Here is a 24,389-nt window from a genome sequence, read left to right on the forward strand (position 1 = left end):
AACATGTCTGCTAGGCCCTGAACCCGCTTCCATTCCTCTCTGATGAGATGCGCTTCCTCAAAGCTTCCTGACGGAGGAGGAGGAGCAGATCCTGTCTTGAGAGTCAGGAGCATTGCTGGGGTGAGGATGACAGGCGATTCCGGATCCGATGATACTGGGATGAGCGGTCTAGCATTCATGATTGCAGCTACCTCAGCCATAAGTGTGGTCAGAACTTCATGTGTAAGGTGAGACCTCCTCTGCTCAAGCAGCATGCAGTCCAAAATACGGCGGGCAATGCCAATCATGCGTTCCCAGGCGCCACCCATATGGGACGCGTGGGGCGGGTTGAATACCCAGGTGCAGCTCTGTGTGTCCAGGTACTCTTCCACACTGTTGAAGCCTGGATTAGTCTTGTCCATCTCCAGCTCACGAGAGGCGCCGACGAAGTTAGTTCCGCAGTCAGAGCGAATCTGCTTTGCAGGGCCCCTGACTGCAAAGAACCTCCTCAAGGCATTGATAAAGCTGCTGGTACTCATTGCTTCAATTACCTCGATGTGAACTGCCCTTGAGCACATGCATAAGAACATCACAGCCCATCGTTTAGAGTTGGAGACTCCTCCTCTTGTGCGGCGTGAGACAATGTCCCATGGTCCAAAGACGTCGACACCTACGTAGGTGAAAGGAGGTGCTACTTGTAACCGTTCTGCCGGCAGAGCTGCCATCTGCTGATGTTCAGTCTTCCCCCTCAGCCTTCTACAAGTGACACATCTGTGAAGCAGACTGCTGATGCAGCGTTTAGCTCCTACCAGCCAGAACCCTGCCGCTCGAATGGCACCTTCGGTCAGATGTCTTCCTTGGTGTTTCACTGCTTCATGATAGTGAGACACAAGCAGGGTTGCGAGATGATGTCGGCCAGGAATGATGATGGGATGAGCCTCGTCCGTGCTCAGATCTGACTTTCCAATCCGACCTCCCACTCTAAGAAGTTGATCGTGGTCAATGATGGGTTGCAATTTCCACAGGCTGCTGGAAGATGGGATGTTGGATCCTGAGTTGATACACTTAAGTTCCTCTGCATAGCACTCATTCCGGACACTCTTCACAATGCACACTTTGGCCCTTAGCAACTCTTCCCCTGTAGAGCGACAGATGTGCCAGCCCTGACATACATTCTGGGTGGAGTGGGCAAAGGAACGAGCCACGTGGATGAGGTGCGCTATGGCCGTGAGGAGAGTGCTGAACTTGGAGAAGCGTTCAAAGCGTTGTGGGTGCACCACATCTCTGGTAACATGTGTGAGACTTGTCACCACCTGAGGACGCACTTCAGAGTCAGTGTCAGGGTCAATAAGGTTATAAGTCTCTGGAAGCTCAGGTGAATACGAAGATGCATCATGGAGAAAGGCTGGTCCTTTGAGCCAAGTTGTGCTGCTAAGCAAAGCTGGTGTCACAGTTTTTGACCCAATGTCAGCTGGGTTGAGGTGCGTTGGGACGTACTTCCACTGACCAGAACAAGGTGATTGATGGATTCGTTGGATCCTGTTGTGTACATAGACATAAAATCTCCTTGTTTGGTTCTGGATGTACCCTAATACAACCTTGCTATCTGTGTAGTAGGTGATGTTGTCGAATGTTGTGTCCATCTCTGTGACTACCATCTCGGCGATCTCAATGGCGAGTACAGCCGCACAGAGCTCAAGTCTAGGGATAGTTAAACCAGGTTGGGGGGCCAACTTTGCCTTCCCGAAGACGAAGCCAATCTCAGTCTGTTCTTGGTGGCTTGTCACCTTTATGTAGGCAACGGCTGCTATAGCCTTGACTGATGCGTCTGCAAAGACACAGAGCTCTCTTCTTAGCGCACCTGCGGTGGAGAAGGACGTATAGGGGCGTGGTATCTGGAGCCCCTCTAGGTCTTGGAGTGACTGTTTCCATCTAGTCCACTCAATCTCCATGTCTTTGGGAAGAGGTGAGTCCCAGTCCTCTGATTGCGTGGTGAGTTCCCTGAGTATCAGTCTTCCATGAACCGTGATGGGTGCAAGGAACCCTAGAGGATCGTAGAGGCTGTTCACGGTTGAGAGTACCCCTCTGCGAGTGAATAGCTTCTGATCATCTTTGATTTGAAACATGAAGGTGTCTGTGCGCATGTTCCAGAACAATCCAAGGCTACGTTGAATGGGCAGATCATCAACAAAGAGATCTAGGTTGTTGACGTCCTTGGTGCGATCTTCGGTTGGAAATGCTTCGATGACTGCCAGTCGATTTGAAGCAATTTTGTGCAGCCTGAGGTTAGAAGCTGCAAGCATCTTCTGTGCTCGCCCGAGGACGCTGATGGCCTCTTCCTCTGTGCCGAAGGACTTTAAAGCGTCGTCAACGTAGAACTCGCGGTCGATGAATCTTCTTGCATCACTGCCATAGTCGGCTTCTGCTTCCTTAGCTGCCCGTCGCAGACCATACACTGCAACGGCAGGCGAGGGACTGTTCCCAAAGAGGTGAACTCGCATTCTATAGTCCACTATGTCGGAGGTAGGGTCGTTGTTTCTATACCACAGGAAGCGGAGAAAATCTCGGTGGTCCTCCTTAACGACAAAGCAGTGGAACATGTGCTCAATGTCGGCGGTGATCGCCACCTGTTCCTTCCTGAACCTCATAAGAACACCTAGAAGGCTATTATTAAGGTCGGGCCCAGTGAGCAAAACATCGTTGAGTGACACTCCTGCACATGACGCGCTGCTGTCGAAAACCACACGGATTTTATCTGGCTTCCTAGGATGGTACACACCGAACAGGGGCAGGTACCAGCACTCTTGTCCAGGCTGCACTGGCGGGGCAACTTCTGCATGTGCCTTCTTAAGCATCCTCTCCATAAACTCTAGGAAATCGGCTTTCATCTGTGGTCGTTTTTCCAATGAGCGCCGGAGTGAGACAAGACGGTCGAAAGCCTGTTTCCTGTTGTTAGGCAGCCGCTGTCTTGGCGACCGGAAGGGTAAAGGTGCAACCCAACTTTTGGAGCTGTCCTGATAGCACTCAGCTTCCATTATCTTCAGAAACTCTAGATCCTCCATGGATGGAGCGAGTCTGTGATCGTCGGGAGTACGAGCGAAGACAGTCTGCCCCAGGCAGTCTCCACTGAGCATCATTAAGCCACAGGTGGAGGTAGGTGCAGGATGATGCTGAGTTTTAGGCACTTGACCAAATACCTCTTTCACTCTGATCTGGTTGTTACATGGCTGAAGATAACTCGTACGACCGTTCTCTAAGATGGCTGTTTTGTAACTCCTCACTTCAAATGGTCTGTGGGCACCTCCAAGACACACATCGCCGACGACAACCCATCCTAGGTCAAGCCTTTGAGCAAACGGTGCATCTCCTGGGCCACTTATCTGTTCTCGGACCTTGTGTGCCTGTAAGATGTCTCTACCCAGTAAGAGGAGTATTTTGGCGTCTGGATCCAGAGGCGGAATCTTGTCGGCGATGCGCTTCAGGTGGGCATGATGGTAGGCTGCTTCCGGCGTAGGAATCTCGGAGCGAACGTTAGGGATTTGGTTGCACTCGAGGAGTGTAGGCAGAGGAATGCTCAATTTCTTGTCCACCGGCTCCACAGTGTATCCGCTGGCTCTCCTCCCCGCTGTCTCTGAACGCCCCGCACAGGTCTTGAGAGTATATGAGTAGGAGCTTCCGGAGATCTTAAAAACCTCGAAGAACTCCGACCGCGCCAGGGAGCGATTGCTCTGCTCGTCCAGTATGGCGTACATTCTCTTGGACTCCTCCCTGCATCCATTTGGGAACACGCTGACGAGACAGATCTTGGCACATGCTCTGGCACTCAATCCTTCACCACATACTTGAGTGCACGTCGACTTGACCTCCTGGACGTCTGCTCTGTCCTCCTCGCCGCCGTCCTCTGAAGTGGAAGGGGACGACTTAGATTTCCAGGTAGGTGGGCAGGGGTGGAGCGCTGTCACATGAGCAGTGCTCTCACACTCTGTACATTTTAACTCAGCAGTGCAGTTCTTTGCAAGATGCTCTGTGGAGGAGCAACAGCGAAAGCAGATGTTATGCTCTTTCAAAAGCTGTTTGCGATCGTTTATGCTCTTCTCACGGAAGCCTCTGCATTTCCTCAGAGGGTGGGGCTTTTTATGCAAAGGGCAGTATTTATTTGGATCAATTCGTTCCATACTTTCTCTGCACTCGGCCTTAGCAGTTCCTGAGACCTGCGTCTTGTGAACATAAACCGATGTCTTTATGGGCCTCTCCCATTTACTCTTTCTCTCTGCTGGAGCTTGCGTGAAGAGGTTAAAGCTTGGATCGGTGCGAGCCCTTGCCTCCATGGCGATGAAGTTTACAAACACGGAGAAGGGTGGGAAGCTAACGAAATGTTCCTGTTTGTATCTGGTACCAAAGTAAAGCCACTTTTCTTGCATGTTGTATGGGAGTTTCTCAATGATAGGCTTAATTCCTCTGGAGGTATCCAAGTATGACAAGCCTGCAAGGTAGCCATCTTCCTTGGCAGCTTGTAGCTCTGACAACAGGTCGGCTAGATCACTGAGTCTCTGTGGATCCTTTGTTGTGACTTTTGGAAAGTTTTCTAGTTTGTTGAACAGAGCCTGCTCGACGGCCTCTGGCGAGCCATATATTTCGTCGAGGCGCCCCCATGCCATGTTCAGTCCGATCGCTGGATCCTTAATGTTGACTGTTTTTATCCTTCTTACTTGTTCTGCTGACCCTTTTCCCAGATACTTGGTGAGGAGGTCGAGTTCTCCTGCAACAGACAAGTCTAGATCGGCGATAGCGTTCAGGAACGATGTTTTCCAGGCCCAATAGTTCATTGGCTGGTCATCATATGTGGTGATGCCTGAAGTCACCAGGCGGCTGCGAGCAAGGTATTTGATGAGGTCTCCAGTGGACGTAGAATGGCCATAGCTACCTCCATAAGGCGTCCTGTGAGCAGGCAGGTGTGCAGGAGATGAGGAATCTTTCTTGATGTTCTGTTGCGGAAGATTCCCACCAAGCTGAGGAGCTGGAGAGGAGTTGAGAGGCTGCTTGAAGCTTTGTTGTGGCAGTGCCCCACTGGTCTGAGGAACTTGGTGTGGCATAATGTCAGCGGAAGCAGCAGCTTGGGTTTGACTTGCATTGAGTGGGTGGTGTGTTGAAGGGATAACATTGATTGGTTGGTGTGGAGGATGAAGCGTTGGCGAAGCATAGTCACTCCCTCTTCTGACGGATAGACCCCTGCTGCATAGGCTGGCTTGTGTCGACACATAGGCGGCGACGAGCTGGTCTTTGACCGATTGGGGGACTGGGCTGTTAGCCTTACTGCATACTTCAAAGCCCATATCTTGTAAACCAGCCACGAGAGCATTTGCCTCTGCAATGGCAGCATCCTTTTCTTTTTCGTCATTTAATGCATCAAGATTAGCTTGAACTCGTGCCTGCTCCACTTTAAGTTCAATTTCCTTTACCGCATGTACCGCTCTAGCTTGCGCTGCTTCGGCCTTTGCCTTTGCCATGGCGACGACCATGCTCATCTTCGAGCTGGACGATGTACCAGATGAGCGACTGCTTCTTGAGCGCACAGTCTCAGTCTGGTTATCTCCATTTCCTTTTTTATTGTTGTTACGTTGTGACATTGTGACTCACCGCGTTTTCAATATCAGGAGAAGGAAGCTAGTATGTAGCTGACAGGGAGCTGTAGCGTTAGCCGCTTATCTCTTGGTATTGAGTTGCTCTGTAGGATGGCAATCCTTGTGTCCCTCATTAGCTGTGATGCCGTCTTTTCACTGTCATGGGCTATGTTCCATTCAGCTTAAACACTCCCAAGAAACTCCAGGACACAGTTGATTCATTTCCATGAAGTTTACTGGGAATTTTGTGAAAAGACGTTGCCTTAGCAAAAAGGAAAAAGGAAAAGCGATCGACTCAGAACGACTGATAGAGCTCACACATTCCTGTAGCTGATTACCGCATGGCAATTTTACTTCCTATTTCCCCACATGCACTAGTACTAAGTTACTATGGTTACAAGATAAACAAACCACACTGAACTGCTGAAACAAACACATTTTCAAGCGGCATGACATTTACTGAATAAAGCATTTATTTTATTTATTTTTTTATATGGTGTGTATATATATATATATATATATATATATTAGGGGTGCAACGGTACGTGTATTCGTACCAGACCGTTTCGGTACAGGGCTTTCGGTATGGTGCACGTGTATACCGAATTACGGAATACAATATTTTGTGTGAGGAACATAGGTAAATTTTCGTGTTTCCAAACGAACATATTAAGTCTCCGCGTTCAGCGCAAATCCCGCCCTGCAGTTGATTCTAAGGCCGGTGACACACTGGCTGCGTGGCGTGAGCCTGGCGTTTCTGCTGCGTGTCAGTTGCGTGACGGCTGCTTCGCGTTTTCTGTGTCTTTACAGACCAGAATCGTGCCTGACGCGGCGCTGGCGCGCTGCTACTACTGTACACTGTAAAACATCATAGCCCAAATAAGTTATATGAACTTACTTTTCCTCTTTAAATTAAATTGTCATTTTAAGTTTTGGATACTGAACTTATGTTTATAAGTTATTGAAAATTTAAACGTAAAGTAATGTGTTGTCTTGACTTCTTCTGAGTTTTGTCTGGCTTGTAAAAGTTAATTTAACTCGTGTCTGTAAGTTATATGTTGGGGGAGGGGCGATACACGGAGAGCGCGAAATACAGAGAGAAGTCATCGCCATTTTGAGTTAATGCAGCTGCCTGGAGACCTTACACCAATTCATGTCGGGAACACAAAGAATGCGAGGAAGGTGAGTTTTTGTTTTTTTATTTGTAATGATAAATGAATAGTGAAATAAATAACAGTGTTTATATTTTAATTGGTCTTCGCCCTGAAGTCTGCAGGTATTATTATTTATTGCATTGACCGTGCTCCGCGAGTGACCGTGGTCAGTTGAGCCGCCGTCTGTGAACACCCGGTCAAGCCTGTCGCCGCCCGCATTTTGCTGCACGTCTGTTTGTGGAATTAAAGTGTCGCGATAACGTTACATTAAGCTTACAAAAAGCGTCTTTCTCAGCTTTTTGGCCACGCCACGCAATTGTACTGTAATAAAAAAATAGACATGTTCAAATCCAAGCAGCGGCTGCTTGACCGGGTGTAACACAGATAAAGACTCACTTGACTGGGGCAATATAAAGACACAGGGTTTTCCCTCGCTAATTTGACAGTTTCCTAGAGCCTCAAATGCTAAAATAGCTTAACATTTAACTTCGGTTTTCAGTGCTTATATTTTAGTTACTTTTAAACGTTTCTGACAGCTGTTTGTCCACTAATTTTTGTATAGCACAATTTTATATGCTTAGTTTATATTGCTTCTACTGATATGCTACTGCTTTTTCACTCCGTTACAGCTCTCCCTCTTCAAAGTTATTGTCAGCTCAAGATATATGCTTGTCATCCTGCAGAGTTTTCAAGAAGCTGATTTTAAGGACATTCTTGTTACACTGAGGTACAGTTAACACATCCTTACTGATATTAAAATCTTTTGCTGTTTTACTTGTATATTTGTTGCGGGCCTAATGCAGTCAACATATTTAATGCAGAGCATGCAATTCTTTTTGTACAATTTCATATGCTTAGTCTATATTGCTTCTGCTGATATGCTTCTGCTTTTCTGCACCATTACAGCTGTTGATTCCTCTTCAAAGTTATTGTCACCTCAAGATATAAAGTGTCACCCTACAAAGTTTTCAAGAAGCTGTGTGAAGGATGTTCATTTTACAATAAGGTAATTGTGAACTTGTTTATTTTTAAAACATTCTTTATCCTTGATTTTATTACTTGTGACATGACCTCTATATATGACCTTTTTAATCATTTATGTTATAAGATGGCATGTGATTTACATATGTGATTATTTTTCATCTGTACTTGCTGCCCACTATTAATCTCTTTGGCTCCATTTTTCCTCCTGTCTTGTGTCTGTTTCAGATGAGCACAGAGGTCACCATCGATCGTCTGCAGTCATTCTTGGATGGACTAGATGCTTTGGTGTCATCTGTATCATCAAGCAGGAGCTTGAGCCTTAGCAGTTATACAGTGCCTTGATACGGAGGTATGAATAAAAATGAACCCAATTTGATCAGTTTGCACAAATATAAGTGTACTAATGTATATATATATATATTGGAGTCACTCAGTCTTGTTTATGATTGTATGTAGGACACAAATTGGAACAGAAGAAAAGCTGCCTTACTTGGCCTTCTGCGCTTCCTGTCAGAGGAGACTTCTGAGATAATCAAGATGTGTGATGTAAGAAAATATACAGTTAATCTAAGTACTACACTATATATCATGCCTAAACATGTCATCAATAATATAATGTACAAATATAACAAAATATTAAAGGTTTTATTTTTCCTTTTTTTTTTTTGCTTTATCTGGAATCTCAAATGCTGAATGTTGGTCAAGTGTTTACTATAAGGAAAAACCTTTGAGTATTTATTGGAAATAGACCAATTTCACATGTCTGTTCTTATTGCTTTTAGTGAGAGTTTACTACATGAGTATTATTCAACACAGTCAATCACCATGTATTGTGCAAATCATTCAAAGGTCAGAAAGCTACATGTACTTGTTTATATAGAGAACAATCTCTAAAGTGATTGATGAGCTGTTATTTTGTATCATTACACACGGCCTGCCACTCCTCATTTTTCCCCAATTCATGCCTTTTTCTTTCCCCCTCAGTTACATTTTCTATACCTCTTTTATACCACTCATCTACCTTTCTTCTAGTTCTGTATATTATTAGAGAATCTTTGATGTTTTGATGAAATGGATGTTTAAGCACTTGTGTTCTTAAATTTTTAAAACCTGTTTTCCTACAAGAATTTGTATTTTCAAACCAATGTTAAAGCTTGTACATTACTTGAATTTATTTCAATAAATTTTTTACATTTTTGAGCAGACCAGTTACAAGTCTATTTATTATGAGCTGATTTGAGTTTTCTTGAACTGATAATGTAACATAGTAAGTTGTTTTAACTCAGAGCATCAAGTTGAAACAACAAATGACCATTAGTTTAAAAAATTGTAAAACTTAACTTCTTTAGTTGAAACAAAGAGTATCTGTAAGTTGAGTTAACTCACATTTTTAAGGCAGCAGGTGAACTTTCGTTTATAAGTTTAACCAAGTGAAATGTTTTACAGTGTAGGTGACATGATAGAGGGAGACCGCCGACAGATCAGGATCTTGTCTTCACGACAACAATATCTATACTTCATGTTGAGCATAAATATAAAGCCTAATGATAAAGGACACCGTCAACAGTATTGACGGCAAAATAGACTACGTTTGACAGGTGCAATATGCCAGTGTGTCACCGGCCTAAGGTTTTCAAAAGGCATCACGCGAGTGTGAACATCACTACAACTAGGAAAAAAACGATTGTAATTCAAACGCAGCTCCCGTCGGCATTTAAACAGACCTTTGCTCTTAATTCCGATCGGTCCAACGCAATAACAAAATCTGAGCAGGTCTAAAAACTGAAACTGTTGATGCTGCACTTTACGCTTTGGAAAAGTTATTTATATTTTTTAAATATGAGCAGGCCTACAAGCTGGGATTGGTAATGCTGCTCTGTAATCATAGTTATTTATTTATATTTTTCATTATATTTTATTATATGAAATTGGTTTGAGACTGAGTGTATTTTATTTAGTGGAGAACTTTGCAGCAGTATTTTATTTCTTATTCTTTTTTTATTTTATATATATTTTATTAAAAAGTATTTAAAAAAAAGTGAAAACAAATTGTAAAAAAAAGTTTATAGTAATAAACAACCTGCAGTTTAATGTTTGGATTTCTTTCCCTTACTGTACCGAAAATGAACCGAACCGAAACTTTAAAACCGGGGTACGTACCGAACCGTGATTTTTGCGTACCGTTACACCCCTAATATATATATATATATATATATATATATATATACACATATATATATATATTATGCACATAATAGGATAGATTCTCTATTTATTGGTAATTGGCTATAACATGAAAATTATGCAAAGATGATTTAGTAAAATGCTCAAGTGTGGAAAATTCATTTTATTTTGTCCACATTGTGTAACAGCAGTTAAGCTCTGTACTAAATAATCTTCTTAAATGTACAGGTGTGCTTTTTTTTATTTTTTTTATTTTTATTTTTTTACATATTCCAAATGAAAGAAGAGACACCAAAAACATGCACAATGTTTTTTTTATTCACTATAAACAAGGAAATACATTTAACCGGCCAGCATCATCCATCGGTTTGATGGTTCACTCCACTCACTCCAGAAAGATGGTGTTGCCAGAAAATTGTTCCACTTGTTTGGGTCGAGGCCAGTGCAAGAAGCCTAAAATGTGTACCCTTTATTGTAATGATGATGTTTTGACAAGTGGCTTCTTATGTAAAGGTCTGATTCAACATTTAACTCCGCTAGCCGCAAAAATAGTGGAAATTCAAATGAGTAACTTTGTCTTTCTCTCTCTGTGTCTCTAGGAGAGCTCTTCTTCTGTGTATTTTACTTTACTGTACTTCTTTTGGATACACCCAAGTACTCTTTGAAGGTAAGATATGAAATAAAAATGTTTTTTATCTTTATGGACATGCACCATCTGTTTGCATATGTGTGATTGCAAAGGAAATAGTGTTTAAAATGTGGTTAAAACTAGATCTTTTGATGCCACTGAATTATTGCACAATAATAAAGTTTCATGTTCTTGCACTTTTCGCAATGTTTGGAAAGTTTTACAGCATTAAACTTTATACCCTGATTCATGAAACGCAAAACCCTCTTTCTCACATACGTATGATTTTCCTTACCAGACTTTTACCTTTTCTCCTGCCAAACATCTCTCAGTTCCAAGCACTTTTCCCTCAGTAAAGCATGTTTTATAACTCCTTTTGCATGAATGAGTGTGTGTGTGTGTGTGTGTTAGTGCATGTCTGTTTTACAGAAAAAATGACATCATGTTCCCACTTGACTGCTGATTCATGCTGATCTCTTGACAGTAACACACATATGAAAAGGCCTGGGAATAAAGTTATGATAAATCTACTGAATCAAAGCAAATATCACAGGAGTTAAGATCTGTTTACATGACAGCAATGAGAGTTCATTGAGTTCACCAGCTGGCTTAACAAAAAAAAAAATAATAATAATTATAATCATTATATATATTTATATAAATATATAATAAAAACTTAAATATTATTCTGCATTCTAAGACTGCATTGATTTTGTCCAAATTATAGGGAAGCATCACATGTGTCCATCATGGATCAATCAGTCTTACGATACATTGCATCAAGCTCTTTTGAATTAAATTTGACCCAGTTTGTACGCTATTTGGGTGTGCACTCTCACTGAAATCAGATGCATTAGTCAAGTCTTCTCGGAAATGCACAATTTGCATTCTGCCATCTTTACTCTCCGATGCTCAGTTCACCTTAGCTGTAAATGCCATGTGAATAATTACAGCTAAAAACGATGACAACAATGATTAGCTGATGACAACACAGTAATGTGCACCTGCCCAAAACCATTAATAGTCCTTCACAGTTTTTGCTGACTGTTGATTTGGGATATGGGTTTGTAACCAAAACTGACATTCATATACACAATCAAACGCATCATTCAGACAGTGTTCTATTGTGTGAATGAAGTAGTTTCTGCTGCTGTACTTATACGCTTGGCTCTGTCCTGGCCTTATGAAGCCAAACGCTGACCCAAGTGAAACACAATTACAAGTTCACTGCGATAAGTTCACAAATTTTCCTTGTCAGAAGCCAGTTTTTAGCTCTAGAGTTTTGGCATCAGACACATTCATGCAGCTGTTAACTCATTGCTTCGTTTTAGCCTCGGAGGTTGATTCCTGCTGGAATTTAACAAACATGGCACAAAACTGAATTAGCACATTAAAATGATGTAATGTGGAGCCATGGACCTCCTCAAGATGCTATGAAATCAAAATGAAAGTTTTATGGCCTAAATGTGTTCATGTGTGTTAGTCATCTAGATGCTATATATGTATATCTCTGTTTATAGCAAATATACAGATATTATATCTGAATATGTACTGTATATGAATATGTACTGTATATGTGTGTATTAAGATATGTTTGTGTTGCAGATGTGGATGTGTTGCACCGGTTGGCTCTGCGTGCTGAGCTCGGTTCTCGCAGCGTTCCTGTTGGTGTCATCTCCCTCCACTCTGGAGTCATCCTCACGACACGGGCACGAGTTACCACGGCGACACGTTCCGTGTTCCCACCAGAACTCTTTTGGAACTGCACTCTTGTCCTGAGCATCCGATCTCACCGCTTAAACTCAGCATTTCTCTTCTCTGTCCTATCTGGGAATCGGATTCAGCTTGGGCTGGAAATTTCTCCCAGCAAGCTAACGCTTCATGCCGGCCCTGGGAATGCTGCAGTCTTCGCGTACAACCTTCACGATGGACGCTGGCATCATCTAGCCTTCGTTTTAAATGGCCAGTCAGTGACCCTACACTCTCCCTGCTCGGGGAATGATGGCGGAGTTACACAGAAACTCCCCGTACTTCCTGAACATCTAAACCCTCGTGGAACCTTCCGCTTGGGCGGCACCAGCGCTTTGCTACCGGGTGTGGTACCCTTCGAAGGAGCGGTTTGCCAGTTTGACGTGGTACCCTCGGCACAAGCGCAGCAGAACTATTGCAGCGCCATCCGCAGGCAGTGCAGAGAAAATGACACCTACAGGCCAGCGCCTCCCGCTCTACTTCCTCTCCCGTCCAGACACGCCCCACCACTATTGACCCACACGTTACCACCTAATCGCACTTTCACTTTCACTCCCACTAATTTCCTTTGGACATCCATAAATGGCGCAAGAGGGTCTTCTGCTGTGAGAATGAGCGATGGTTTACGACCAAAACACACGTCTACTACACCTCCACCCCTTTCTTTGATGCAAAGAGGACTTGAAACTCCTTTGTCATGGGGACATTTCAATTCTGTCACCACCAAACCTACTCTCAGGACACCCAACAACCCCAAGCCTACTGCTTCAAAACATGGAGCAGTCTGGCTTACACCTACAAAACCAGCCAGATCCAAATCCACTCCAGGAAAAACATCTCCAAAGCTTAGTGCAACAAAGCCTTCTGGACCAAAGCCCACAATTGCTCGACCTACTTCTTCCAAATCTGATAGTTCAAAAACAACTGGACCCAAACCTACGCCACCGAAACCTTCCAAACCGGCAGCTGTAAAACCCACGGCAAAGAAACCAACTCTTATGCCAAAGCCCACCAATATCAACCTAACAAAGAATACTACTACTGGTGCTCAACCTATGAATCCTAACACGAAGCACAACGCCATTCTAAAACCGTTGTCCGATCCAGAACCGACCGCCCCAAAAAGGCTCTCACCAACCAACAAAAAGCCACTCCAGCCCAAAACCAGCACCCAACGCTCACCCCAAACCACACTCCCAACCCCAAAATCCACCGCCGCCCCAAACCCTATACCCAAAAAAAGCCTTCCGACACCCAAATCTGCTCCGTTCACTACCGCTGCACCAAACAAACCACCAAAAACTCTGGAAACCCCCAAAGTCAATACTGACAAGCTGAAAACACCTGTGCATTACGTCACACAGAGCACTCCAAGGTTTTCCGTCCAATCTGTGACTCTTCCGGCTTTCAACGATTTCCAAAGCTTCGAGGTGGAGCCCACATACTTTTCGCTTCTGGTTGGACCGCCAGGACAAAAAGGAGATCCCGGGAAAATGGTAAGAGAGCTGATTGTCGGTGTGTGTATTTTTGATAGAGCCTAGTGCATCATGTCAAATTTGAGTTTTTTAAATGTCTTTGAAAGTTTCTTATGCTCAACGAAGAAATACATTAAAAGCACTAATATTGTGAAATGTTATTGTAATTCAAATAACTTTTTTTTGTAAATTTTAAAATGTAATTTATTGCATTATTGCATCATTCCTCCAGTTTTCAGTGTCACATGATCTTCAGAAATCATTCTAATATGCTGACTTGCTGCTTAAGAAACATTTATTATTATTATTATTAATGTTGAAAACAGTCATGCTGCTTTATGTTTTTGTGGAAACCATGATACAAGATTCTTTGGTTAATATAAAGAAAAACCTGTATTTGAAATAGAAATATGGTGTTACTTTATAAATGTCTTTAAAAAAACTAATCTTATAAATAGAAATGTTTAATTCATTATAAATTATTTTGTTAATGTTTAAAAGCACAAAAATCATGTTTGACTGTCCAGCCTGCACCTTGAAAATTATTTTAATGGTGGTAGAAATAGAAAGATCTTTTTGGTGGATTTATATTGGTTTAGACTGGTTACAAAATCACAGTTCAACAGTTTCCAAGTGGATCAAAAGCTCCTTAAATGATGTGAACAGATCAGCTTCTATTTAATGGCTGTAAGCATCAATTTAGGATCCAAATTGTGTTGTGATTGCCGTGAAGTTTCTATAAACATTTGTGCAGGTGAATTCGTCCTTCTCTCATGTTAGTGTTTTCTTGCATAACTTTGAGTTTGAAAGCCATTGCTTTTAAAGCTGGGTCGTGAACATTTTATCAGTCACCCAAACACTCACCCCAAACGTTACAAGCAGACAATCCTAATCCATCTGTGGAAAATTAGGCATGGGATTTCAAACAGAATCAGAAACTCTCGAACCACCTCGTTTAAGAGACCAAATTTCAAAAGCAACCACCTGACCTGTGACCCAAAAACAAATAAGGATAAGTGAGTTATTGCAAAACCTGTGTTAAATGTGAGCCAGCCATATTTCAACAGTAGGACTGCGACATCTTTAAGGTGCTTCAGATGCAGCAACATGGGAAAAAGCAGTGATTTCTAGCAAATCTCTTAGAAACAGTTTAGTAAGCAAGGATGTTCAAAGTTAGTGATGACATCATTGTCAGACCGTCCACATACTCAGACTCTCTAGACAAAACAGCCCACATGTTGAACAATGACCCATTTTTGCTTGTGTCTGTTTATGTCTGCACATCACTGTGGTTACCTTTGTGTAATTTGGTGGGACTCACAGGTATGTGTGTGTAGCACCCAAGAGAATATTCTCTGTCATTACCGCAGGATAATTACCCAAAAGCCCCCACCCTTCACCATAAAGACACGTTCAGCAGGTACTTCACTAAAACACCAGGAACGCACCCGGCGATTCTCTCAATTACACGTGCACACACACACTCCAAGTCTGCAATTATTTACTGCCCCGAGCTGGAGTGCACAGTTTACCTGAAGATAATGAGCTGTATCCAGTATCTTTAGCCTTACTTAAATACACAATAACCCCAAAAACACTGTTCATGTCACATTCACAATGAAATGCTGCTGCTTACTAAATACTGTGCACTATATGCTTTTTACTGCCTACAAATTTTTTAAATGAGCATGAAACAGGGTCAGATAGTAGTATGCTATTGTTGTTACTAATCTTACAATGTTATTTTAGTAGACGGTCATTTGGTCAAACAGTGCACAAAATACTGCAGAAATATTAAAAAGGGTAGTATGGTAGGATGCTGTTTTGAGCACCGTTTGAAGGCACTGTTGATGGGAGTATCTGGATGCTCATTCAGGACTCTTTGTGGGGTGGTCAGTGGTTGGTGGGGGGCTGTGTGTACATGTATGTGGGTGAGAAAGCCCCACCCCCCCTCCTCCATCAACAGAGCCATAGTTCTAGAGCTCTGAGATTCTTAACATAAACACACAGCAGCTCACTCACACTCACACACACTCATCTTCTCTGAGAGCCGCTCGTGCTCAATGAAGGCTTTCATCCTGCGCTGAGGGTAGAGGACAGAGAAGCTTCAGTCATAGAGCTGAAAAACTAATATTTTCCGCCATTTCATTATATTTGATATGTAAAGTATTTTTATGCTCTGAAATGGTTCAAAATTGTGTTTTTTTTTTGTACCAATCTATGTTTTTCCAAGTAGATTGAAATGTTTATTTTTTATAACTAAAATACTGACTAATGAAAAATTTAGCATGAGAACCCATTCACAACTTGTTTTACTTTTTTTTATGTGGTTCACATCATTTCAGAAACAAGTATTTTGCAAATACTTCAAATATTCTGATGAAATACTATAATTTAATAATTTATTTAATAATACTATAAAAAAATTTGCTAATATATTTTATGTATGTTTTATTTGTTTTATAGGTAATTGTTATTAATCAGAAATATGTATTATTATTAATATTAATTTATAAAATATTAGATTTATTTTAGAAATGTTTATATTAGTAAATTAAATATTAATCATTTTCTAAACAAAATATTTTGCACATATTTTTCGAAATAATTTATATTAATACATCTTAATTTTATAAATATTTATTTTATGTAGTTATCATTAATATGTAGTATGAAAATGTTAATTTATAATATTTATGTGAATATTTTATAAACAAATTATATTAATAAGTAAATATTACTTATTTTATAAATAAAAATATTTAATAAAGTACATTAATAAATAAAATATTACTTATATTATATTATTAAATCGAAATATAAACTATTTGTTTTAATTTTTATTTTATCATTTATAATAATAAAATAATTAATAGAATATTGTTCCTGTAGCTAAAGTGGTAGAGAATTGCGTTAGCAAGCGCAAGGTTCGGGGTTTGAATCCCGAGGAACACATGTTAGGAAAAATTGTTAGCCTGAATGCAATGTAAGTCGCTTTGCATAAAAGCATCTGCTAAATGCATAAATATATATAATATATATATATATATATATATATATATATATATATATATAGAAATATATATAGAAATAATTATTTTAGAAATATGAAGTATTTGATGAAATATTTTACACACAAATGAATCATTGCATCTGTGTTTTGTACTGATTATCTGAAACAGACTTTTTGAAAGATTAGAGATTCTAATAATAATATTAATAATAATAAAAATCTTATGTTCTTGTCTTAGTACTGTCATGCTCATAGCACTCAGAATGGGGGCACAAAACCAGCCAGATTGCTCAATCTGTGCATTTGGGATTGGTATATATCTTCAAACTGCAGAAAAGGACCACGGGGACCTTTAAATAAACACACACACACACACACACACACACACACACACACACACACAGTGGGAGACAGGATCTACAGGTCTTCTGTAAGTCTATAGCTCATTATCAGAAAAAGGAAATTCCCTCGATTGACTTCCTGTTTCCTCTTAGCTGTGTTTAGTTTTTAAACAGAGTCTCGCAGCACTATAACTTCTCACTTGTGCAGTGAGTGTGTGTTTGATTCATAAGAGCACTCTTGTGTTTTGTAGGGAATCCCGGGACCTCCAGGGAAACCAGGGCAGCCAGGGACAAGGGGACCTCGGGTGAGTGTGTGTGTGTGTGTGTTAGACTTATAGAGCCATTGACCTTTAACCTCAGATATAAACAGGAAGTGTGTAAAATGCAGTGCCTTATAAAATCTCTCACACACTGTTCACTTCAGTGTATTTGTGCTTTATTGGTTTTTTCTAGTGTGTCTGTCTCTTTCACTTAAACCCTCTTTCTTATTTGTGTTGATCTGTGTTGAGTATGTAATGAAATTATCAATGGAGCTACAATATCATGACTACAATTGCACATAGTTTTAAAGAATTAGGAATTGCAGTAATAATAATAATAATAATAATATTAACAGTAATGATAATAATATATTATTAATTATTATACAACATCAATTAATATATTAATAAATGAAATATTCATTATTTTATTAATATAAATATTTTGTTAATGTTTTTAGATATAATTTATAAAAAAAACTTTAACGACATCATTTATATTAATATGTGAAATATTACTTATTTTATAAATATAAATATTCATTAAATATTTTGCGATTATTAATAAATAATTTATGTTAATGTCAAAAATATTACAGCCCTGGGCAGGATTTTGTAATATCTAAAAATACAGCTAAATACAGCTTTATAATACAATCAATAAATAATTAAATAAATAGAATACAAATTTTTTTACATTACATTCCATGTAAAATCTAGAAAAGTGATCACATAACTGATTTTTCACTCATATTTTAAGTTAAAAAACTAAATTACACAACTAAATGTTTTGCATCCTCTAAGGTGAGCAGGTACTAATTAAAAAAAAAATTCTGCTGCTATTTTAAGTATTTTATATCATTTTTGGGTGGTCTTTTCCTTTGACTTAAGAGTCCTTGTGAGGAATCTTCTAGCACAATCAAACAGAGAGCCATAGAGCCTTGAGACTTTGTTTGAACTTTGACCTTTGTTGACAGGACGGCAACTGTAGTCAGCATGTAGTGTGCATGCGTCAAAGGTCCTCCGTGAGGTCACACTGTTGTGTGTGTGTGTATTTCAGAGCATGTGTTATAAAGTCTGACTGCTAGGCTTTGTTCAGCCGGCACCCTTTTCATGTTAAATGTGTATGTTATTTGTGTGTGTGTGTGTGTGTGTTTGCTTGTTAGAACAAAGATGACTTTCAGGAAAGTCAGCCTACACTATCTGCGCTTTCTTTGCACTCTCCTCAATCTTAGCTTTTTCCTAGTAACCGGCTAAAGAATCCTCTTTATGTCACCAAGGCTGCATTTATTTGATAATAAACAGTAAAAACAGTAATATTGTGAAGTTTTATTACAATAACTGTTTTCTGTTTAAATATATGTTAAAATGTAATTTATTTCTGTGATCAAAGCTGAATTTTCAGCATCATTCCTCCAGTCTTCAGTGTCACATGATCTTCAGAAATCATTCTAAAATGCTGACTTGCTGCTCAAAAAACATTTCTGATTATTATCTATTTGGAAAACAGTTGTGCTTGCCTCATATTCTTGTGGAAACATGATGCAGTTTTTCCCCTGATTCTTTGATAAATAGAAAGTTCAAAATTGATTTGAAATATAAATCTTTTGCAATTGTCATTTTTTTATTAGTTTAATCCTTCATTGTTTAATAAAAGTAAAAAAAAAAATCTTACTGACTCCAAACTTTGTATTAGCAAGAACATATTCAATATAATCAATATATTCAATATAACACAGCCCTAATACAAATACACACACACACACACTATTGTTTTTACACACATGCATTGCTTTTGTTTTTGTTTTTTTCATGCATGGTATCACTCGATCTGTTGGGCTTATTTATGGACTGTTTCCAATAACGCCTATTGACCTTGACCCTGACCCTCACTCTGACCTCAGGTGGGACCTCGTTTAAAAAAGAACACGGTCAGGGTCGCATGAAAGGTCAAAGTCAAGTGGAGCTAAGAATTGACTTCTTTTGTTTCAGATCCAATCACTGTAAACACATAAAGCCCGAAGCATACTCAAGTATGCAAGCATATGAATGCAAACACAGCAAATGAGACGAGATTAATTCCATGCATCATAGAAAACAGTTCATAATGAAGTTGCATTCTCAGCATGGCCACAAGGGGCGTATAAGCGGTTTCTGCAGTCAGTAGATGAACTATTAAATGCATTCAGTTTTTCTTAATCGTTCATTCCTAATGTGTGTATTGTTTGTATGTCGTTTCCTGTAGGGACCCCCAGGACCACATGGCAAGCCAGGTCGACCCGGTCCACCAGGGTTGAAGGTAAAAACCAACCCACCCACACTTGTCTACTCTTCTTCCTGTGTTTGGCCCTGTTATATTCATCATCGCACCGCCTGCCGGTACTGTTGGGCTGTCGACAAACCCTGCAGACAAGGTTTTGGAAACACAGGCACACACATGTACACACACACAAACCCTTTGATTTATCGGAGCTCAGCAGGTAGTGGAAAGTCTTTCCCATGATGTAGAAATGAGTGTTTGTGTGGTGAAGTATAGCTGTAGTATTAAACACTGGTTATTAACCAAAACCGCTAAACATGCATCCAAGTTAGGTGTGCGTGTGATGTCCTTGTGTGTGATTGGTCTGCCTTTTTTATTCCTTTAAATACTACAAAGGTGGTAAACAGCCGGGAAGCCCAGCGGGGAGTGTGTTTGTGTGATTGGATGCCCTCTGCTTTCTGTGATTAATTATTTCAAGTGGCCTTTGAAGACAAACCTGGTTAAGATGCAACAGCCTGGAGTCAAACATCACATGTGTTCTCGCTCTCTCTTTCTGTCAGCGACACACACATGTACATGCACACACAAATTCGTAATTACTGTAGCATATAAAGCTTAAAACGGATGAAATAACATTCTTGCTTTGATCTGATTAGCCTCTTTAAACGACTGGGCTTTGTTTGATGAAACGGTTAAAAAAAGTTTCACATTTTCTTCAGACGATTTAAACTCTGTCTCTTGTTTTGTCGTTCTTTCTCTCAGGGGAAGAAAGGAGACCCTGGACTGTCTCCTGGAAAGGCACCAAAAGGAGAAAAAGTGAGAAAGACACACTTGTTTCAGTTCACGTACTCCAGTGTGAGCAACAGCCAAAACATTGTTATGGTTCAGAACATGCAAACATGTGAAAATTTGCAGCTGCAACATCTGCTCCCTATGGGTTCCTGTGGCAGTGCTGGACTGATTGTGCCTCATGTTTACCGTTTGTGTTTGTAGGGAGACGTTGGTCTGTCTGGTCCTGTTGGTTTAGTCGGGCCGGAAGGCCGTAAGGTAAGATATTCTGAAATGCTTGAATCATTCTCTCCATTGTTTCATTTTTTCCCAACACTAATGTTGCTGTACACTTGCTGGGTGACATGAGCGCAGATGTTTGCCGTTTTACAAACCAGGCCCACACAAACACTCGGAAGGCTCCCACTCCTTCTGCCTCACTGTGTCTCCTGTTGCTGTGGAAACCCAGTGTTAACATCAGAGGGAATCCCCAATGAGTCGTCTATCACTCCTTTATACTCCACGCACTCATACGTCAAACAAGGCTATTAAGGGGCGTACAGTCGTTCACCATGAGAAACTTTCTTTGTTATGACCATTAATGTGGCACGTCTCAGCTGTGCATGATTATAGTAAGTTAAAACCCTCTGCCAGGTGCTTTAGTGTAAGCAATAATACTTTCAGCTTTGTGTGTGTGTGTTTGTTGGAAGGATCTAGCAGAGGGATCTCTGGAAAATCCTATAGCGGATTTCTGTACACATTTAAACAATGGTTGCGAACATGCATATGTTATGTCTAGAGCAGCAACAACTAATTAAAACAACCAAAGTCAATTATAAACGTTGTTGACAGTGACCATCGTCATTAACTCTTTATGCACTTCATGCATATAGCCAGTTTAGACCCAATGCAAATATTGAAATGCAACTAACCAGATAAATGTATATAGGTAAGATAACAAATGAACAGGCCATCAACATCAAACAATAATTTGCCTGTAAAACAAAACAGTTCTATTCAGCAGATAATTTTCATACATATGCATATTGCATACATTTCCAGTAATATTTATACATTTCAGGACTTTCTTGTTTACTTATGTACAATAACAAATTATGGTGCTGCACACACACACACACACATATAAGATATACTGTACTGTATATAAGATCTGGGGTGTGAAATAGCATGCTTTTTTAAATATTAAAATGTAATTGTATTTTATTATTCTTTCTTTACCCAATTAGTTGATTTATCACAGAATTAATTGACATGAACTGATTATTGAAATGAGTTGTTAGTGGCATGTCAGTACATATGGTTCAGTGTGTGTGCATGTGAATACCTGGCAGGCCGCGTGGTGGTCCATGTGCTTTGTGTTACGTGGTTAGAAAAAGTGCCATCAGAATGTAGAGAAGAACCTCTGGAAAAACGGACAGCAGCGTGTCATGAATGAGTGAATGAAGGGATGAGTGCGAGTGTGATGGAATCCAATAATAAATGAAACCAGCCTGTGATTCTGCAGAGGGGCCAGACAAATTAAGCAGCTGATCCAGTGCAACCTTTAACACAGATTCTACTGTAAACATAAAAAAATGTTCTAGAGCTGGACAGATAGACGGTGCATAAACAACACAACTGCTCAGAAAGTTTACAAGATATTTCATGTCAGTTTAATGTATTTTTTTTAAGTTATTCTGACATAAAATGATTCTTTTTCGAATTCTAACAAAAGATTTTTGTTTGTTATCAGTACACTGTATATATACTGTAACTGTTTAAATACTTGCAAACATACAACAAAGATCAGTGGTACATGTGTGTAGCTGTTTGCTGGAATGTGGAGGTAGAGGCAGAAATCAGAGCTTGGTTTCCCACAAACAAATGTAATGGAAGAACCAGACATCTCTCAGACACAGAGTGTGACAGAATGGATTTCACTGGTTTGGCAGAGAAGAGTGTGTGTGTTTGTGTGTGTGTGTATTGTAGTTGTATGTTCTTTTTGTACATTTCTCTTGAGATTGATGGTACTTCACACTACTACCTTTCAGTCCATTTGTCTGTCTGTCTGTCTGTCTATCTATCTGTCTATCTGTCTGTCTGTCATATTTTTCTAACTGTCTGTCTAGTAAGCAGCTCCAGATCAATTCATGTTCTCACTGCTGTAAAACACTCCATTCAGAAGTGCGGTTCACATGCAACATGAAAAATATTCTCATAGCTTATCCATTTTTTCTTGTCTGTCTACTGGCACACTCGTGAGGTCTCACACTGTACTATGGTGCTCCCTCAAATCCATCTCTTGCTCTGCTCCACCTTTGATGCATATTTTCCATTCTGTGTCGATGTCTTGCTGAAGTCAGCACAATGTTGAGCCGTAGGAGCTTGACTCCAGCAGGAAAACATTTATGTCTGCAATACACAGACACACACACACACACACACACACATTTGCTCACATATGTTGCAAATGCACATGTGCAGATGCGCATTTTGTTCAACATAAAGCCGTGTGTGGAAAATATTGCCCTGCTTTAGCTTATTGACTACAGATGGATTGGGTTAATGATGGATCTGTCAAATGCACACTCACTGCAGGAGATGCGTATTTGTGGGTGTGTCTTTGCGTATTCTTTTTTAGAAAGTGGTTTGTAGACTTTTGTCTTATGTTGTTTCAGTTTGTGTGTATGTGCATGTAAATCACTAAGTGTTTACTAAACCGTCATGTGTCCTCTTTGTGAACAGGGACAAAAAGGCCATCCAGGACCACCAGGCCTTCCCGGGGAACCAGTGAGTAATGCAGACACAAACCCTGTTACACGAACAAACAAGCACATAAACAAACACTCAAAGTGTGAGGATATTCTCATCAGTCAAAACCCTGGAGAGTTTTACCTCTTAAAATATGAAAATAATATAATATACATGACAAGAAAAAGTCCTTTTAAAGCTCTGTTATTTAAGGTGATCCGTCCTCTCAAGTCAAAAGTTTAGAGAGGGGAAAGACAAACGCTCATACCCAAAGGAAAGTTTTATAGCTCAGAGTGTGTTCTTTCATAACTCAAGAGCCTGAAATGTGAAGCGTGTAATTTCTAAGCCTAGCATGACTAAACAGAATTAAATGAAATAATGATTTATTTGAAAAACATTTAAAGAAAACACTTCTCCTGCCCACAATTGGTCAGACAAACAAATAGCCCCGCCCCCAAACCTTTGCTATTGGTTGAATAAATATAGCCCTTGTTGGCAGATCTCTCCTTTTACTGCTTTCTTATATTGTAGTAGATTTAACAGTTAGTTTAACAGTTTTATGCTTCATTTGGCAATCAAATATCACACACAAACACAAATATTAAGTTGTTCAAAAAGTATCAGAAACATTCATAAGGATAGTTCACCCAAGAATGAAAATGTGTTGTTTATCTGCTTACCCCACAGGGGATCCAAGATGTAGGTGATTTTGTTTCTTCAGTAGAACACAAACCAAGATTTTTAACTCAAACTTTTGCAGTCTGTCTGTCTTATAATGGAAGTGATTGGGAATCACGACTTTGCGATTCAAAAAAACATACACAAACAAAACCAAATTAAACCCAGCTCGTGACGATACATTGATGTGTAAAGACACAAAACGATCGGTCTGTGCAAGAAACTGAACAGTATTTATTTTCATTTTTTACCTCTGATTCAGCACGTTCTCAACAGGTGGTCTTCTTCTTCTTCTTGCTTTACGGTGGATCACAATTGGACCATTGACACTCCTAATTGAGATTGTAGAAAGAGTGTCAATGGTATCACATCAATGTATCGTCACGAGCCGCATTGTTTAATTTGGTTTTGTTTGTGTTTTGATTATTGTTTTTTTGACTCTCAAAGCAGTGATTCTCATCTACTTACATTATATGACTGACGGACTGCAACAGACGGTTTGAGTTAAAAATCTTTGTTTGTGATCTACTGAAGAAACAAAGTC

General features: G+C 40.2%; 1 protein-coding gene across 1 annotated transcript in view; it reads left to right on the top strand.

The window, feature by feature from the left end:
- The window catches only part of LOC132130576 (collagen alpha-1(XXVII) chain A-like), a 73,366-nt gene that overhangs the window by 13,525 nt on the left and 35,452 nt on the right, over positions 1–24,389 (top strand). Inside the window, exons 2-8 of the mRNA XM_059542321.1 lie at positions 10,522–10,589; positions 12,156–13,795; positions 17,380–17,433; positions 19,634–19,687; positions 20,411–20,464; positions 20,642–20,695; positions 23,162–23,206. Coding sequence (XP_059398304.1) covers positions 10,522–10,589; positions 12,156–13,795; positions 17,380–17,433; positions 19,634–19,687; positions 20,411–20,464; positions 20,642–20,695; positions 23,162–23,206 — 1,969 coding nt within the window. The remainder of the gene's footprint in view (positions 1–10,521; positions 10,590–12,155; positions 13,796–17,379; positions 17,434–19,633; positions 19,688–20,410; positions 20,465–20,641; positions 20,696–23,161; positions 23,207–24,389) is intronic.

This window comes from Carassius carassius, chromosome 47 (genome assembly GCF_963082965.1).
Source record: "Carassius carassius chromosome 47, fCarCar2.1, whole genome shotgun sequence".
Taxonomy (NCBI): Eukaryota; Metazoa; Chordata; class Actinopteri; order Cypriniformes; family Cyprinidae; genus Carassius; species Carassius carassius.